The sequence below is a fragment of the Plecotus auritus genome (assembly GCF_963455305.1).
Source record: "Plecotus auritus genome assembly, chromosome: 2".
Lineage (NCBI taxonomy): Eukaryota > Metazoa > Chordata > Mammalia > Chiroptera > Vespertilionidae > Plecotus > Plecotus auritus.
In genome coordinates, this window is record NC_137771.1 from 171,838,827 (window position 1) to 171,857,180 (window position 18,354).

General features: G+C 49.3%; 1 protein-coding gene across 4 annotated transcripts in view; it reads right to left on the reverse strand.

The window, feature by feature from the left end:
* HEG1 (heart development protein with EGF like domains 1) overlaps positions 1–18,354 on the reverse strand; it is a 90,742-nt gene that overhangs the window by 42,257 nt on the left and 30,131 nt on the right. For 3 of the 4 annotated variants that reach the window (XR_013960000.1, XM_080657375.1, XM_080657374.1), the window contains 6 exons: positions 12,193–12,546; positions 10,495–10,842; positions 6,742–6,969; positions 4,748–6,085; positions 2,620–2,736; positions 1,820–1,939 (listed from right to left, as the gene is read on the reverse strand). Coding sequence is in view for 3 of the 4 variants with exons in the window: in XM_080657375.1 (XP_080513501.1) it covers positions 1,820–1,939; positions 2,620–2,736; positions 4,748–6,085; positions 6,742–6,969; positions 10,495–10,842; positions 12,193–12,546 (2,505 nt within the window). In the remaining variant the exon portion in view is untranslated. The remainder of the gene's footprint in view (positions 1–1,819; positions 1,940–2,619; positions 2,737–4,747; positions 6,086–6,741; positions 6,970–10,494; positions 10,843–12,192; positions 12,547–18,354) is intronic. The other variant, XM_080657376.1, reaches the window with a different exon arrangement.

The window sequence follows — 18,354 nt, forward strand, 5'->3', positions numbered from 1 at the left end:
ATTTGATGTTCACAATAAGCCTGAGTGGGAAGCAGACCAGGGGGTAACCTGGTTTTACAGAGGAGGAAACTGAGGCTCAGGGGTCATGGGCTGCTGATGGTGGCTCTGGGGCTGGCAGCCAGGCATCTGCGTTCCCAGGCAGGTGTACTTTGCACACTTCTTCCGAACAAAATCATGTCCACCTTCTCCATTCTGAATCCAAAACTCCTGGCTTATAGGGTGCAGCTAAGTGGAATAGGCTCCCCAAAAGCAAATAAACTATTAGAATAAGAGGACTTCTAGATTTTGACTGGTATCTGTATTCCTAGATTTTTCTTTCTTTAAATAATGCTTTGATTTGATCCTTGTATTTTAACCAATTTTCAAAATTCTACCATTATTTCAGTAGAGTAGCAACTGTTGACATAAATTTCTAGGCCCGAGATAGAGCTGCTCCTGCCTGGGACAGAACTTAAGTGTAGGCTCTGCTGGGCCAGAAACACAGTATTTCCAGCCAGCCACTCCCCAACACCAAGCCAGCCCTGGGCCCTATACTTATTTCCTAGTTCATTGATTTTTCTAAATAAGGTCCGATATGCAACCCTCGCCAATCACACCCTGTTTCTACCTCGGTCCCACTTCTAACCTTCCGTAACACTCGCTCTTGCCCACAGTCCCCCAGGAGCAGTGCTCCGTGCCTGGGAGGCACTGCGCTCCCCTCTGTGGGTGGCTTCCCTTGAATAAAGGACCTCACACTCGTTACTAAGTTGTTTTAGTTTTGTTGTTTGACACAACCTTCCAAAAAGTCTGATGATTCCCCTCAGCCTATAGGTATTAGGAGTTCATGCAAACGATATTTTCAAAAGACAAAGACACCTGTTCTCACACAAAAAACTTACTGAGTACTTTCTGGGTGTTCAGTATCACACTGGGCGGTTTAAGATGGTTCAAAGATAAGTCACTTTACCTGCCAGTTTCCTTATCGAGCTTAGCTAATAACTCAATGTTCTTCGCTTCTAATTTCTTCCAGTTATGTACTGGACTCAGGCATTCCAACACAGGGTTATACACTGTGTGCAAGAAAGCCCTCACAATTAACACATTATTCTGTGATAGGAGGAACGGTGGCTGGAAACCTGGCTTCCAATCAAGCAATTGTATACACCTGGCCACTTAGCACCTGGTCAGGGCCTTAGTCTCCATGTGGGTTGTTTATTTCTTAATCTTAAAGCAGTGAGTATAGCTAAAATCACCAGCTTCACGAATCTTATCAAATTAGGAAACAAAATGTGATAAATTGCATGGTACAAGTATGGCAACAGCTTTGTAAAAATATATCTGCCTATGGATAATAACATGGGGATTGTTTTTAAAAATAAACAGAATGTGTGAATTTGGTAGGACAATCAGGGTGTGTTTTTTTCTCTCCCTAAAATATATTTTTTAAACAATGTAGTTAGAATATTCTTTGATATATACTTTTTTTTCTAACTGCAGGGTGAAATGGTGAAGCAAAGAGTTTATGCACAAGCGATGGCATACTTATCCAGTCATTAAGAAGTTTGTATAATATTTTTAATAACCTGGGAAAATGTTTAAGATGTAAAGTTTGTACAAATATCATGATTTCAACTATGTAAAAATATAATGCACACTAAAAATGTTTCATAGTAGGTGCTATCTCTCTATGTGGTGGGACAAGAGGCAGCCTCCACTTCTTTCTTCCTTAAACTATAGCTCAGACAAATACTGGTTTTCATTAGGGAGAAAAGCAATGTTCCTTTTTATATCCCTTTGCAAAATATAGTGTGGTGTGGAAAGAATAGATTAACTCTCTTACCCAAATTGCATATTCCTTTTTCCAACTGGTACCCAATGGGGCATCTGCAGGTGAAGGATCCCTGAGTATTGTTGCACACGGCCAGGGGTGGGCAGGGGTTGGAGAGGCATTCATTCACATCTGCAGAGGACAGAACACAGGCCACACTGAATCTGTATCAGACAGCAAAACCATAACCCAGCACAGTAAGCACGGACTAAGGGCCCAATGGCACGAGGTGTAGTGGGGCCCCAGAGACCAGTAGGACACTCCCCTTATTCCCAAGGGGCTACCAGCCTATTAAGGGTGGAGGCAGCCATGCATAGCGCTAACTGTAAACACAAGGCAGGATTTGGAAGTACAGAGAAAGTAGCAGATTTTAATGGAGGGGGGATTAAGACTGTTTCTATCTGTAATAGCGTCAACAATAAAAAAAAGAAAAGAAAGACTGTTTCAAATGCTATCTGGACTAAGACTAGAAGAACTTTAATAAGTAGATGTGGGGGGTGGGCGGGGGGTTCTAGGCTGAGGCACCAGCACAGTGGAGGCCAGGAGAGCAAAGCGGAGGGGTCTTTGGGGAGCCATGTATGGCCCAGTGTGGCAGCAGTGTAGGGAGCCCACAAAATTGGGCCAGATCTGGAGACCTGTCAGCCTCACTGTCTGACATCATTCTGCACACGACAATGAGCGGGTTAACCTCAAGTAAGCAGGGCATCAATTGAAAAATCTTACTCCTCTGCATTTTGGAGAAAAACCGAGTTTGCTGCCTCTCTCGATGTACTACTGTACTGTAGACCCCCGGGGATGGCTTTTCCTCTTACCCACACTGCAGTCCTCCCCTTGCCAGGAAGGTGAGCACACGCATCGATGCCCACGGCGGGCGGGGTCCACAACGCATTTCCCATCGTGGCGGCAAGGGTTAGGGGCACAGCTGCTCACTAAAACACATTCCAGGAATAAAGCAGTTAACCGCACAGGAAATGTAAAGGCAGCTCTCGGTAAATATTTAATTCTCCTGGCTAATATTTGATCCTCACTTATTTCTGTTTACTTGCCCTGAAAGGCCACAGTACGAAAACAGAAGGGGTTCCCGAGAGGGACGACTGGGACGCGGTGGACCTGGATTCCGGCACTCGCTGGTGGGCAGACACAGCGCCGGACAACTGGACCCCTGAGCACAAGAACTGGCTCAAATGCTGCTCCAGGCCCCTCGGCTCAGCATGGACGATTGCTCGGCCTTTGTGATACTCAGAAAATTCTCCTGGAACGAATGCCCATTTAAAACACGTATCAAGGGGAAAAGGATCCCTGATCAACCATCCTCCTGCAGCAAGATTTCCCTTTATCCGAAAACCTCAAAATGTAATAACATGTGGGCCTCCACAGGTTGTGCCATCATTTAGAAAGCCGACTGGAGGTGAGCATGACCATGCCAGTCACGTTAGGAGGAGCCAGCCCTGTAGGCTTCATCTGGACCCAACAATGCACTGGCTTCCATGTCACCTTGAACTCCCAGCTCCCAAGGGCTGTGACCACAGCTCTCTGCTTCGGTCTGTGTAACCTGCATTGTCACGCTCCCGAGTAAAGGTCTCTGACACATACGTAGAAAAGCCGAATCCCACAAAATAACTGCATCATCTCCAAGGAGAGAATCGGTGGTAGAATGAGAAAAAGAAGGCGGAAGTCAAGGTTTCTAACTCCGAAAGAATAACCCTGAAAACCGTTGGGCTAACTCTAAAGGTGGTGCTCCTATGCCTCGCCGCTGCTTTAACAGAGCTGAAATCACCCGTCGAAGCTCAGTGGCGATCAGCAAACACTGAGCCCATGGGTCCTGCTGCAAAATACACTTCACCAGCTAGTAATGATGCTGATTCCCACCCACAGGTGCCACTGCAATGGCCACAATCAGCGAAGGGAGATGGTGTATATATCTGGCTGCTGGCAACGAAGCCCTGTGAACTCTGAAGCAGGGATCCCACACTTCCCAGGGGAAGGATCCAGCTTTCATTCCAGGGGTGCTGGGATCACGGGTATAGAGGGGGCACTGAGCCCCATGGCACCATGGAGCTGGCAGGCGGCACATGACCCTCCAGCCACCAGACTGCTGATGGCTGACTGGGGGGAACCCTGCCACTAACAGTCCCTGCTGCAGTCCCTACAGAGCACTTCCTGTCCTCTCTTTCTCCTTAGGACACCATCTCCATTGCACCCCGTCAGCACCAGCAGCTGTCCTTCCCTGGGTCTGGACGAGCCACGTGTACACTTTTAAAGAGGACATCAAAGACAGATCGTCTTACTTCTCCCTTTCCTCACACGACCAAGAGTCATGTGTGTACCGGGAACTTCAAGATAACCTCGGGCACAGTGCAGTCACTGTGGGACAGGTTAGTCCGTCATCATCTTATGGAACATGTCCACCTACCCGCCCCCCTCCACCCCCAACACACACCCACATCTACCAAACAGCAACGTGATCTGAGGGACACAAAGGGGCCAGGGCTTCCCCTGGACCAAGGGAAGCCTCCCAGGTGACTGTGGAGCCACCTGCCCGGCTCAGAAGCACGGGTTCTGATCGGGGAGCAGTCACCGACTCACTAGGTGCCTCAGCCAGGCCACCTAAAGCTTCTTAACTGCGTTTCCTCTACCTCCCAGCGCGCGTCGCGGCCCACTCTGGGAGAGTTGAGGGCGTGTTTGTTAAGGGACATTACAAGCTACAGCTACACCGTCTACTGATGTCGCCCAGCCAATGGCATCCTCTCCTCCTTGTTCGGGAGGGATTATGTAACTCAGGGGTGAGATTAGGTCCATGGTGACATTATTTTAATGCTTTAAGTGCTTCTGCAGGAAGCATTGGAGATCATCCAACACTGTACTATTGCTCACAGCAGCCACAGCCACACATCCCACGACCCCCGCCCGGCACTCTGTGCTCGTGTGACTGTGCACTACCTGAGGCTGGAGACGACTGTGCCGTGGGTGACTGCGTGCCGCTCTGAGCACGGGAGGTGGCGGCCCGGGGAGACGACATTTCAGCCGGAGAAGCGTCTGTGCTCCGGGGAGAGGGAGATGTCCTGAGGAAATGGGAAGCTGGGCTGCCCGTGGTCAGTTCTGTTGCAGATGTGGGTACACTGGTCAGGGAGCTCCATCGGGTGGTACCACCGACAGGCACTTGGTTCCTTTTCGTGGTAACAACGACTTCTGTGGAGATCCGTGGTGCTAGAATTTCAGGGCTGGTCGGCAAGAACTGTTCCCCAGCCGTGGTCTGCACTGCGGTGGGGCCGGCCATCGGAGTGGCTGTGCTTGACGAGGGATCTGGAGTGGGCACGGGGGGAGGGGGCATCTTGGGAGTGGTGGCTGTCAACGCTGGAGGCGTCTGGGCCAAGCTGGTGCTTGTGGCTGGAAGGGTTGGCTCCGTGGAGGACTCTGTTAAAGCGGGGGCCACAGGGATCCCCGAAGCAGAGCTCACTGTTTCAGTTCCGGTGGCCTCTGTGGGCAGAGACTCCCAGCTCGGGGGCTTTGATTCTGTGGCCACTTTTTCGTGGTGTGGGTTGTTCTGATTCTTAGGATCTGCTGTTTGGCTATGGGAGAGCATGGTCATCGACGATGCCATTGTCGCCGTCCGAACTGCAGTCACGGGAGTGTCCCTGGCCCTGGGCAGGGCCAGCGTAAGAGATGAAGGCGAAAGGGTTGCCTGGGACATGGACACTGAGACAGGGGCAGGGACTGTCAGGGATCCGGGCGAAGGGGGTGGTGAGGAAGGCAAAGGTGTGGGCGCGTCGGGGGTGAACTCCAGTGGGTGAGCGGAGGCCCTGGTGGATGATAAGGTGGAGGAGAAGGACTGGTGGGGCTGTGACACTGAGGGCGGGGGCAGAGGCGGCCCCGACGAAGGAGGCGAGTCACTGACCCCTCCAGTACGTGTGCCCAGAAGATCCAAGGTGCCTGACATATTCATGGTGGGCGTGTAGGATGGGAGGTGGGCTGTACGCAGACCCAGTGACTCAGTGGAAGGAGGAGCATACGCCCCTCCCCCTCCGAAGGATGAGACGTTACTTCTTTCCGTCTGAACCTGAGAAGAGGAAGGGGCGTCCGAACGCGAAGAGTTTGAGATCTTAACAGAAGAGGTGGCGCTCTCCCTCGCGTCCGGGGCGGAGCTGTTGTCCGTGATGGACAGCAGTGCTCGTTCCCCTTTGGTGAAAGTGGACGAGACGTAGGTGTGATCTGTGTGGTGGCTGGAAGGCCTCCGTTCGGTGTCTGTGCCGCTCGCCGGATGGTAGACAAGTCCAGTGACTGCCAAGGGGAAAACCAAAGTTAGGTCAACTAAGCAATCAGGCAACCCCCTGAACACCCACTGAGGACAGACTGCCAGTGTCCACTCCACGGCTTCCAACGGCGAGCTCTCCAGAGAGACGGCGCAGAAGGCCGGCAGGGCCTGCGTCTGAGGGCAGGTTCACCTCCGGTGAGGAACGCGGTGGCAGCAAAGGAAATGGTAATAAAGGAGAAGTGGGGCCAGGGCCCAAAGAATAGGGAACGGGCCCAAATTCCTTCCACAGGCCTTTCTTGATAAAAGCAAATTGGTATCTTAAAAGCTCTTAAGACCCCAAATAGAACAATTGTGATGCCTAAATGGAAAAAGGAAAACCCTCCCAACTTTCCATTCTGAATAATGAGAGATTTCTTTCCCAAGAGATTGGCTTTAGCCGCAAAGTGGCTGTTCTCTTATTTAAGCATCTTGGCAGACACCATTGGCAAATGCCTTAGGTAAGTGGGGGGCGGGCTGAGGGGGGAGGTGGGAGGTGGGAGAACCCAGAAAGTTCTCTTCCTAAAGAGCTTGTAAGGTCCTTGGGGTGGATGCGAACTTAATCATTCTGGGACCGTGAGCGAGCTGAGAGATGAGCTGCAGGAGTGTGGAAAGAGATCCAGCTCATCACCTCCGAGAGCCTTACCAGCCGCGGTCACGTTCCCATGTGGAGTGGCGCTCTCTGCTTCTCGGGGTGCCGTCTGGGAGCGCCCCTCAGCCCCGGAAGTCCGGTTGGTGACGGATCGCAGCGTGCGCTCCCCGTTTCCAGTGAAAGTGGCTGAGGTGTGGGGGCTGTGAGCACGGGCTCCGGGTGTTTCCTCAGACCCCTCCTGTGTGTCCGCACTGACTCCCAGCTCAGGACTATCTTCAGTGGCTACAAGAAGATTGAAAAGGGGAAGACAAATACCACAGGATTTCACTCCTATGTGGAATCGAATAAACAAAATGAACTAACTGCAAAATAGAGACAGATATAGACAGAGAGCAGGCCGACAGCCGTGGGGGAAACGGAGGGGTGTTGAGCAAAAAAGAAGAACTCATGGACACGGACAGCACCGCGGGGATTGCCGACTGCCGGGAGGAAGGGGAGTGGGGGAGGTGAGAAGGGCATAGGGAAGATAAGTGGTGACAGATGGAGACCTTGGCTTGGGGTGGGGAACACACAATACAGTGTACAGATGATGTGTTGTGAAACTGTGCGCCAGAAACCTGTATACTTTTGTTAATCAGTGTCACCCCAATAAATTCAATAAAAAGGAAAATGAAAAAAGAAGATTGAAAAGGGGATGACAGGTCAGTGCAGGGGGTGGGGGTCAGTGCAGGGAGACAACAGCAGCATGGACTTCAGTCTCAGAAATAAGCTTGGCTTCCTGGACTACGTTAGCCCGAATGCTCCCCTGGGTTTCCTCAGGGGCTTTATCTGAGAAAGCCAGGCATGCGGTGTTCCTGCAGACGCCCGTCAGTGACGGACACTCGGGGGGCGCTGCGGTCAGCATGTGCAGGGGACCTGGACTCATAGGAAGGTTTAGTACTTAAGTGAACAGGAGCAATATGGTGTTTTTGCTGGGCGATACATAATAAACAGCTTATGTCAGGGAAATTGGTGGTGGCTGTCGGGGAGGTGAACAGTGGGCAAAAGACTAACAACCCTACTGGGGCTTTAGACCTCCTGACAAGACCAAGCAGGGAGCCCACGTGACCCCGAAGGCTCTCACCTCCTGTAGGACCAGCGAGGCATGACCTGACACACGGCCTGTCCTTCTGTAGAGTTCGTTCTTGTGATCAGAGGTTAAAGGCAGGCTTGGGGGTGTGTGTGTGTGTGTGTGTGTGTGTGTGTGTGTGTGTGTGTGTGTTTTGAATGCATTTGTTTTATTTTCTTAGTGGGGATGGAATAGGGACAGGTGACCCGTGAATAAATATCCCTTTCTTCCTTTTTTGTGTGTGGAAGTGAGGCTCAATTTTTCTTGGCCTAAATACTTCATAATCTGGTTCTATGAGAGAAAACAGGCTCTTCTCCTGGTTCTTATTCCTATTCCCAGACCAGACTAGCTCTTGCTGCCCCATGGACACACCTTGACGGAAAACAAAGGTAAAGCTGAGCGTTAGGTAAGTTCACCTCACGAGAGACAGGAGTGAGGGGGACAGGGATGCACGGTGGCCTGGAGCAGCACCCAGGAGCCAGGAACCAGGGGAGGAGGTTACTTGACTTGGGCTGAAGGGCTTAGGGGACCCATGGAAGACCCACCAGGGGAGGCTCGAGAGCTGAGCGGATCGGAGCACAAGTTCCCTAGGTAAAGAGGAGAAGGCCTGGAGGGGGGGACCAAAAAGACCTGCTAGACAAACTTCATGCAAACAGCCCCATCAGGCTGACGGACACCCCCATGGAGTCATGACCTGGAACAGGGGCTCCATCTGAATCCAGAAAGGAAGCTGGAGAACTCCGAAAGGCTGGCTGGCAGAGTCAGCCCTGGGCGATCAGAGGAAACGAGATAAAGCACCGTGTCAACCGCAGTGGAGCGGTTTCAGGAACGAGGCTATTCCGTGTCCAGCATGTTATAACCCAACCCCAAGACCTGCTCCGCTGTCTACAAGAAGCAACGAAGCATGTGCTGCAGAGCAAAGGGTCCTGAAGGGAAGGGAAAGGAAAGGCTACAGAACCTCAGCTCCTGGTTTGAAGGGGGACAAGTCTGAGCCCCACATGGTGAGGGTGGAAAATGATCCCTGGGTTTAGGAGACAGAGAATGCATTTTCCATGCACAGGCACAAAAGGGCACATGCGTATCCTCCACCCAGATGTGTTTTCTCCCATCACATCACATGAAGAGTGATCACATGCTAATTTTCCTCATCAATTAGGATGGGGCAAATGGAGATGTTATTTATTATTGGTGGTGAGGAGATCCAAATTTAAACCTGTTATAAATTTAAATGATAAGTTAATGCATTTTTGCTTTAGTCAGCATACAATTCACATGGATAAGGCTGCTGATAATAGTTTTTAAAAATTACCCAAAAACATTTTTAGGAAGGAAAATGAAAAGTTTTCTCAAATTGGTAAATTGGACTTCACCAAAATCAAGAACTGCTGTGCTGCAAATAATGCCATAGGAAGTGAAATGATGGCCCAAGAACGGGAGGAAATGCCTGCAAATCACATATCTGAGAAGGGACTGGCAGCCAGAATACACAAAGAACTCCTCCACCTCAAAAAAAGGACAAATAAGCCCATTTAAAAGTAGCCAAGAGATCTGAGTGCACATTTCCAAAGAAGACACACAAATGGCCAATGAGCACATGAAAAGATGCTCAGCTGGAAAATGCAAGTCAAACCCACAATGAGACACCACAGCACACCCATCAGGATGGCGACAGTAAAAAAAGCTGGAGTATAACAAGTGTTGGTAAAGATGCTGAGCAACTGGAAGGAACCCTTGCACACTGTTGGCGGGAAGATAAAGTGGGGCAGCCACTTTGGAAAAGAGATGGACAGTTCTTCTAAAGGTTAAAAATAGAGTTACTATTGAACCCACCACCCAAGAGAATTGAAAACACAAGTCCACACAAAAACTAGTACTAGGATGTTCACAACAGTATTATTCATAACAGCCAAAAGATTTTTAAAAAACCTACACATCTATCAATTGATAAAAAGATAAACAAAATGTGGTACATCCATACAGTGGACTATTATTTAGCCATAAAAAGGAATGGAGTACTGACACAGATGGACCTTGAAAACATTATGCTGAGTGAAAAACACAAAAGGCTACAGACCATATGATTCCATGATTCCATTTGTAGAAAATGTCTAGAATAGGAAAACCCATGGAGACAAAAAACAACTTAGTGGTTGCCAGAGGCTGAAAGGAGGAGAGAATGGGGGGTGACCTCTGGCACCGGGTTCCTTTCTGAGGTGATGGAAAATCTTCAGGAAGTAGATAGTAGTGCTGGTTCCGTAACTTTGTACGTATACTAACAACTACTGAACCGTACACTTTAAATGGAAGAATTGTATAGGATGTGAATTATATCTCACTAAATCAATTACAAAAGAGAGTCTCCCTTGATGAGTGCCTGGACCGGGGGTGAACTGTGGGATTGAGCAGGTATGAGGGTGTGAGGTGGGCTATAGGGAGTGGAAGGATGTGGACAGGGAGGTCCCTGGGCTCTCTGTGGGAGGGGCAGGTGGCAACAGCAACTCTGTGGAGAGGTACCAGAAAAAGTTGGGGGACATGCAGGTATGTCTATATTCAGCAGCTGGGAGAGTGGCCTGGGGCCACTGATACTAGAGCAGCCTGTGGCGCTGTTCCATTAACGCGTGGCCTTGCTGTGCTGCAGACGATCAGAGGCCTGGCAAGCCTGTCCCCTCCACAGGGCCCAGTGTGTGCAGGGGACTCACTCGAGCGTTCTCCACGCGGTGCTGAGGACTCCAGGCTTTCTGAGGAGGAGGAAGACGAAGACTCGGTGGCCAGCTCGGCGTCGCTCCCTCCCCCCAGCACGGTGTCACTTCCTCTAGGCTGTGGGGCAGAGGCTGAGAACTGGGTCAAAACGGAAGAGTTCACAACTCCAGGGTAGGAAGTAGAGCTTCCTGTCACATCTTCAAATGTCTTGCTGTTGGTCAAGATCCAGTGTGCGGTGCTCTCTCCAGCTCCACCCAACGGGACTGACCCAGACATAGACTCAGTCTGAGGCACGGGGCTCCCATTCCTCTTATCAGAGCCACTGGCCTGCTGGGGTCCTTCCGAGACTGCAAGGTGTCAGGGGAAAATGCCGTTACATGGATGTGAAAGAGACCCCTCCACCACTGAGATGTGTGTCCCCTCTAAGGAAGGTTCCCTTGAGGATGACCTTGCATAGAATTTATTATATGTGTAACCTGACATGCATTTTCATACGCCAAATAATTAATTCAAAACTCTTCAATGTCAATAAGATAGCAAAACTGAAAATAAACGCTGGTGAAGAGGGGAGCTTTTAACCTGCATGTGCCAAGCAGCAGAAGAGCCTGTAGGCCTGAGTACTATATTCTCTTTCCCCAGAGAGGGTCAAGGGAGAGAGGAAGTTATGCCCAATAAAATACAACACACCTCAATACAGGGCTCGGGCAGAACCGTTTTCCTAAACCAGTCCTATTCATACAGATTTTTCTAATTTTGCTGTAGGAATTTGGGGAATATATGTACACTGAGCGGCCAGATTATTATGATCTCTGAACACATAATACTCTGGCCACTCAGTGTATATCCTATATAATAAAAGGCTAATATGCAAATTGTCCCCTCGACCAGGAGTTCGACCAGCAGGCAGGCCGGCCGGCCAACCACCCATGTCCCCTTCCCCTGGCCAGGCTGGCCAGACCTCACCCATGCACAGATTCATGCACCAGGCCTCTAATACACACACACACACACACACACACACACACACACACACACACACACATATATACACTGAGTGGCCAGATTATTATGCATTCAGAGATCATAATAATCTGGCCACTCAGTGTATATCTGCACAGTGTAGTCCTGACGATGATCTGTAAAGTAACTCAAACTAGTTTTAAAGAGGCCAGCTCTCACTTTGGAGACAATGATGCAGTGACAAGACCCACTCAGCTGTGAAGGGTCCGAGGCTGAGGTCGCAGCTCTGCCTAAACCCCTGACCCTTGGTTTTGCCATCTACAGAAAAGCAGGAGGAATGCCTGCTGGACGCACTTCACACTGTTTCATAAAGATGCAAATCAAAGTGTGATAATATGATATACTAGAGAAGAGATGATGCCATAGAAGGACATTTTTTTTCTTAGAGACTGTAAATGGTCTGGAAGCCATCCCTTAAGAAAATCCAACGATGTATTTTTCTTTAATCCTCACCAAGGATATCTTTCCATCGATTTCACAGAGAGAAGGGGGGAGAGAGAGAAAGAGAGAGAGAGAGAAATATCAATATGAGAGGGGAACATTGATTGGTTGCCTGCCGTACACTTCCCTAGATATGTGCCCTGACCAGAAATTGAACTCAAAGCCTTTTGGTGATGGGGTGATGCGCCAACAATTTCTAAATGTCTAAAATAGATCAAGCAAAATTGAATACTTACTTGGGGAATCATTTTGCCAAAATCCCACTGAGACCTCAGAAGATGTAAGGCCAAATCCATTTTCTGTGGATGACTCACTGAATTTCTCATCCCCTAGACTCCTGGTTATTCCGGTGTTTCTCCTCAATTCTGCCACAGATGGTGAAGAATGAACTGATGCTGACGTTGGGGCAACTTCAGAGTCCTCAGAGAAACCTTCTGTCTCGTTTAGCTGTCCCACGCTGACAGTTAAAGACTGGGTCACCCTTGGGATACCATTGGGGAAGGTGGTGGCAACCTGCACACTCTTTGCCCAGCTGACCGAGGGGCTTTGAGGAGCAGTGGAATTGCTTAGCTCGTCCATACTTCTAGAAGCTAAAATGGAGAGAAAAAAAAAAGCTTCAAGACTCCTGGGGGGCAGGGGGGGATGGAATCAGGGCTATATCTAGATACAAATAATGTCTATTACATTTTGGTAGATAAATCTAGATCATGTGGACCTGATAGAGATAAACACATTTTTTGTTGTTAATCCTCACTGGAGGATATTCCCCCCCTCGTTGATTTTAGAGAGAGTGGAAGGCAGGGGGGAGGGGGAGAGAAGAGAGAGAGAGTGGAAGAGAGAAACATTGATGTGAGAGAGCCACATCAATTTGTTGCCTCCCCCATGAGCCCCAACCGGGGCGAGGAACCTGCAACCCAGGTATGTGCCCTTGATCGAAATCGAACATGGAAACCTTGGTGCATGGACCGGTGCTCTAACCACTGAGCATCCGGCCAGGGTACCTTGGCTTCTATAGAGGAAGAAACTAGTGCTCTTGAATTCACCTTATAACTTATATAGGACAGGCCATTGTGGTAAAGTACAGGTTTTTGCTTGCTTTATTTTAGCAGCTGGAACCTTATGTTCAAATGCTATTATAGAAGAAAACCCCATACATAAAATAAATGCAATGGGCCGTTCCAGGCATCCAGCTCCAGGTCACCACTGAGGAGGCCTCAGGCTCTGCCCAGCAGGAACACCATCTAGAACAACAATTCACAGCCTGTCACCACCAAGGGTTCTCTATTATTTCCCCGCTCCGGGCAACCATGAATCTTATGGTTTGAAAGACGATGGGCTGAAATGCCTTTATTAAGTAAGAGAGTTTCTAACCAGCAAGAGACCGTCCTTGTTACCCCACTGATTTGATTTAATTCCAGCCCAAAGCAAACAGGCTCCATTCTTGTACTTCACCTCTTCAGGCTCCGGAGGCAGCTCTTAAGTTTACATTCTACAAGGTTCCCTAGGAGATCATGGACTCCAGGCTGGGAACGGTTTTTCTGATGAGCCCATGGCAGAGACTGGGTTAATCATCAGGAACCTCTAAGAACTGAATTATACACCATTGTTCAAAATGCACAGTCTGCCCAGGTCGCTTGCTCACAAAGAACTTTCTGCAGGGCACCCTGGGCACAGACCTCAGAGGGCACACCAAAATCCTCACTCCAAACAGGGATAGCCTGCAGGAAAGGTTGGTAAGTGGGAAGAAACATGCTGGCGAGATCCAAAGGCAAGAAAAAAGAGTGTCATTTTTCTTTTTCAGCCAAAAATAATGAAAAGGACTCTATACCTTATAATGAAAGGTTTCAAGCTGTTAATTATGACCCAGAAAAGAAAAAAGAGAGTTCTCATTATAAATGTTTCCTTGAAGGCCAGTCCTATGTGCAGTTCTGACCAAAAGTGCAAATAAATATTAAGTATAATTAGAAAGAACGCAGGAAACACAAAGCTTCCTCATACTCGCGTACAAACCATAGCACCAGCTATGCCTACCACACAGCCCACGGCCGGCAGCTCCAGTCACCGGACCTTTATGAAGACAAAATGAAGATGCAGGCGATCCATACAACTAGTAATTAAAACAAGGGAAAAGAAAGAGCCAGGCACAAAAACAGAGTCCCAGCTTACCTAAACCCACCTCTGCTTAAAACAAAAATTCCTAGTCTAACACAAGGAAAGCATACTGTGTATCGATACATCCCAACTCCTCACTCAACCACTGAGCTCCTCAGGCCTCAGTTCATTACAGTTATCGTCTATCAGGGGTCCTCAAACTACAGCCCGCGGGCCACATGCGGCCCGCCGAGGACATTTATCCGGCCCGCCGGGTGCCGCTGCCTGTCCTGCTTAGCAGCCGACTCGTCCCGGGCCCGCAGTGCACATAGGAATTTGTTCATAGTTTTTTTTTTTAAACTATAGTCCGGCCCTCCAGCGGTCTGAGGGACAGTGAACTGGCCCCTGTTTAAAAAGTTTGAGGACCCCTGGAATCCACCAAGTTACAGCCTCCTTGGGTTGCCGGGTGCTCTCCCAAGGCACTTGTATTCCCAGTAAACTTTATTATTTCATCGATTCTATGTGCGGCGGCGGGTTATACTGGACTCGGCCTGACTACCTGTCCAGCGAAGCAATGGACAGAAACACAATGACAACAGGCACCAATGCCGACAGTCACAAAAGGAAAGTGGCTGTGTTCTCCCTGACCCCGAGGGCTCTGTGGAACATTTGCTTCAACTCATTATCATCATTATTAAAAGCTGCCACTGACTGACCAATTGCGACGTGCCAGGACTTTGTATGCACCTTTATATACTGTGCCAAGTAAGTACTTTGCACACATAACCTCACGGAACCCTCTCGGTTCCAGTTCTGAAGCAGTGTGAAGACTTCCTCGGAGTGGTGCCTCTTACTAAAAAGACAAAATGTTTGGTCAAACTAATCGACGGTCACCGCTCACACCACTAAATGAGCGCCTACATATAGGGGGACATTTACCGCATTTCTAAATTAACAGGCCTGCTCTATTGATTAGCTAGTAGCTGCCTCTCCTTGTTCATGTCTACCCTTAAAGCAGCCATTCAAAAATGGGAAGACCATCCATGTGGGAGCAGAAACAAGCCCAGTTCCCTGACTCCATTATAGGAGGTGAAAAGAACGCCTCCTCGGCTGGTCAAGTGTGTGGATCAGTCTCCTATCCCAGCACAAACACGGGAGCTTCAGGCACGCACCGGAATGCTCAACCTTGGCTTGACTGCTACCCACAACCTGCCAGAAATCCAGCTGAAGCAGCTCATAGTTGAGAAACATATGCTAACTCTCCGTGGCGTATGCTCTCTTTCTTTACAAAGTGAAATCACCACAAAGCAATTTACCTGGACCACATTAGCTCAGCGCCCACAGAAATACTTTCATGAGTCGAGATCCATTATTACACCCGCAGCTCCAATTGAGAATCTATATAAAATACCACCTTCTAAAGAACATTAGCACTATTTCCACAAACTAGCAATTGATGGCATTTTCTATTATGATTCTCAGCATTGCTTATATAAATATTCCTCTTAGAATTTACTGCCCCCAAAACACTTATGCCCACGGATGGAATTGTATGCTTACCTTATCAGACAACAATCTCATGCCCCACCCAGTTTCCCTTTGTGCCCTGGTTTCCAGGAAGCTCGGCACTAAATTTAGTGCTCCATTGTAGCTGCTCTCACACAATTCCACACACACATATCTCTTTCCACCTTCAAAAGAGAAACTGTTTTCCCTGTCAGTTGCTTTACTTAGTTTTTTCCCTTTCCCTTTTTCCCTTAGCCCAGCCTGCACCCTCCTGCAGTCCAGGAGCACTTTGGGGGATGTCTGACTGCCGCGGAGGCAATGAATGTTCCACCAGCAGACCTCCCAGTCTGTGAGCCTGGCTTCTGGCTAAGTGGCACTCCCCCTGTGGGAGCGCACTGACCACCAGGGAGCAGCTCCTGCATTGAGTATCTGCCCCCTGGTGGTCAGTGCACATCATAGTGACCAGTCGTTTGGCTGTTGGGTCGAAACCAGCTCTTGGACATCCATGCGAGGGGTCCTGGATTGTGAGAGGGTGCAGGCCAGGCCGAGGGACCCCACCAGTGCATGATCAGGGCCGGGGACGGATGCGAGAGGTTGGCAAGCTGGGGAGGGACTGCAGGAGGGCTCCAGGGTGTGTCTGGCCCGTCTCGCTCAGTCCCGATCAGCCTGACCCCAGCAGCAAGCTAACCTACCGGTCAGAGCATCTGCCTCCTGGTGGTCAGTGCACATCATAGCAAGCGGTTGAACGGCCTTCGCATATCATTAGCATATTACGCTTTGATTGGTTGAAGGGCCAACCAGACGATGGACACTTAATATATTAGACTTTTATTATATAGGATAATATATGGTCATTATGGAAAGTATAGGAAGATATAAAGCAGCAAAAAAATGTAAAGCAGCAAGAAAAATAATTTCAAATGGCTTCCGATCTCTTGTTCTAAATCTGACTTAGCTCTCTCGGCCTACACCTGCTTGCATGCATCCGTTTGTTGCCATACGATTTCTTGTGGGAAGCAAAGAACTCCTGGCTCCCCAAGCCTCAGAAGAGGATGTGCCCCGTGCTGCTTCTGTGCAGCAGAGTGAGGGCTGAAAGGAAGCACCGAGTGAAAAGGCTGGTGTGTTTGGAGTGACAGATGCTGAAACTAGAAAGACTCTTCAGGATCATCTGCTCTCATCCCTTCATGTTTCAAATAAGGAGCCCCATTCTCCCTGGGCTGGGCTCCTGGCTGCCACCCTATTGACCCCCGTGAGGAGCACCACTCATCTGACCAGTGTAAGTGCCAGGGCCTCACTGAGCCACATTTGTTAGTGTATGGCGTGGCCAAGTGTCAAAAGACACACCTCCCCGTGCCCCGCCCCCCCCCGCCCCCCCCCCCCTCCACCACACTTCCTCTTCACTTCTGTTCTACAGATCGGCCAGCTGCGCTGGCAACACCAGTCTGCTCCTGACAAGTCCCGCCAGCCCTCTCAGCACTCTTGACCATACGCTTGGAGCTTCTGGATCCTGTGGCCAGAAAGAGATAGTAAAATCTCAAGATGTAGATGCAATGGGAGGGAGGGGGCACACCAGAGCTCTAGTTAGCAGGTGAGTGGGTACTAGCCCCGCCTTAAAAGTGAAGCAGAACTTTGTTCCCCAGTTGGCTTTAGGTCCCTGTGCCTGTCACCTCTGCATCCCCACAGGGAGGAGAGGAGGCTGGCGGCTGGATCCAGACTTCCTGGGTGCCTGGCGATCCCCTCATTTAATAGCAGCAACTCCCTCTTCAGCATCTGAGAAGGAGGTGGGACTCCACCCTGCATAGAACATCCAGTTCACGGAGAAGGAAGAGAAATGCTCAGTGAAAGACTCAAGAACTGGAAAGACAGGGTACTACTCTTTAAAATTAGTAGCATAAGGTTCTAAAAGGAATCTGAAGACAAGTATTATTTTTTTAATGTGGAAAAATACAGGGGACCACAGAGTCAAGGGCAGTCAAGTTAGAAACATCAGCTGATTTTCAAATATACCACAGTCATGGGCTGACTTTAACTTATAAATATTAAATGACCCTGATCAGAACCGAAGTGTGGCTTCTTCAAAAATGCTTCCTTTCCACCATTTAGTGAAGCTGGTTGTAAATCACCGAACCACAGGACTCTGAAGCTGGAAAGGATCTCAGCTTTCATCCGATCTAACCAACGTTTGAGAACGATCTTAAAAAGCAATCTCCGAAAGACACAAATCATAAATCACACACATCCCAGTGAGCAGGAAACGGGGTACAGAGTACACGGGAGAGGAAGTGGTGGCTTTAAATAGGCATTACAGAGAGGACCTCTGGATTCGGCTTTTACTTTGATGACATAAACCCAAACCCCTAGTCTTGCAAAGTACTTCTAAAAACCTCTGACCCCTAAACATTCTGAAGTGGCAAGTTGTAAAGCAGCCTAGCTTCTGTTTCCCAAGAATATCTGCAGCCCTCTCTGTCCTGCTCCCTGGGCACGGGGATGAAAGCGCCTGTGGCGTGCCTCCAGTCGGCACAAAACCTCAGGGAAGAGCAGAGGTGGGCCGTTCCCAACATCCTCTTTGGCCCGGGTCTGGGTGATATTTGGGCATATGCTGCTCCCATGACTTATCACCCATACCTGTTCCGGGGCAGCGGGGCACCTAAGAGAAGTAACAGGCACCGCCAATGTGCTCAAGAGGATTATGAGCCAGCGGGGCAGACAGGCATTAGTTAACCTAGTGTGACAAGGTACATGACACAGGGTCAGGGGCTAAAGAAAGGCTCTGTGGAGACGGGAACATGTGGGCGAGACTG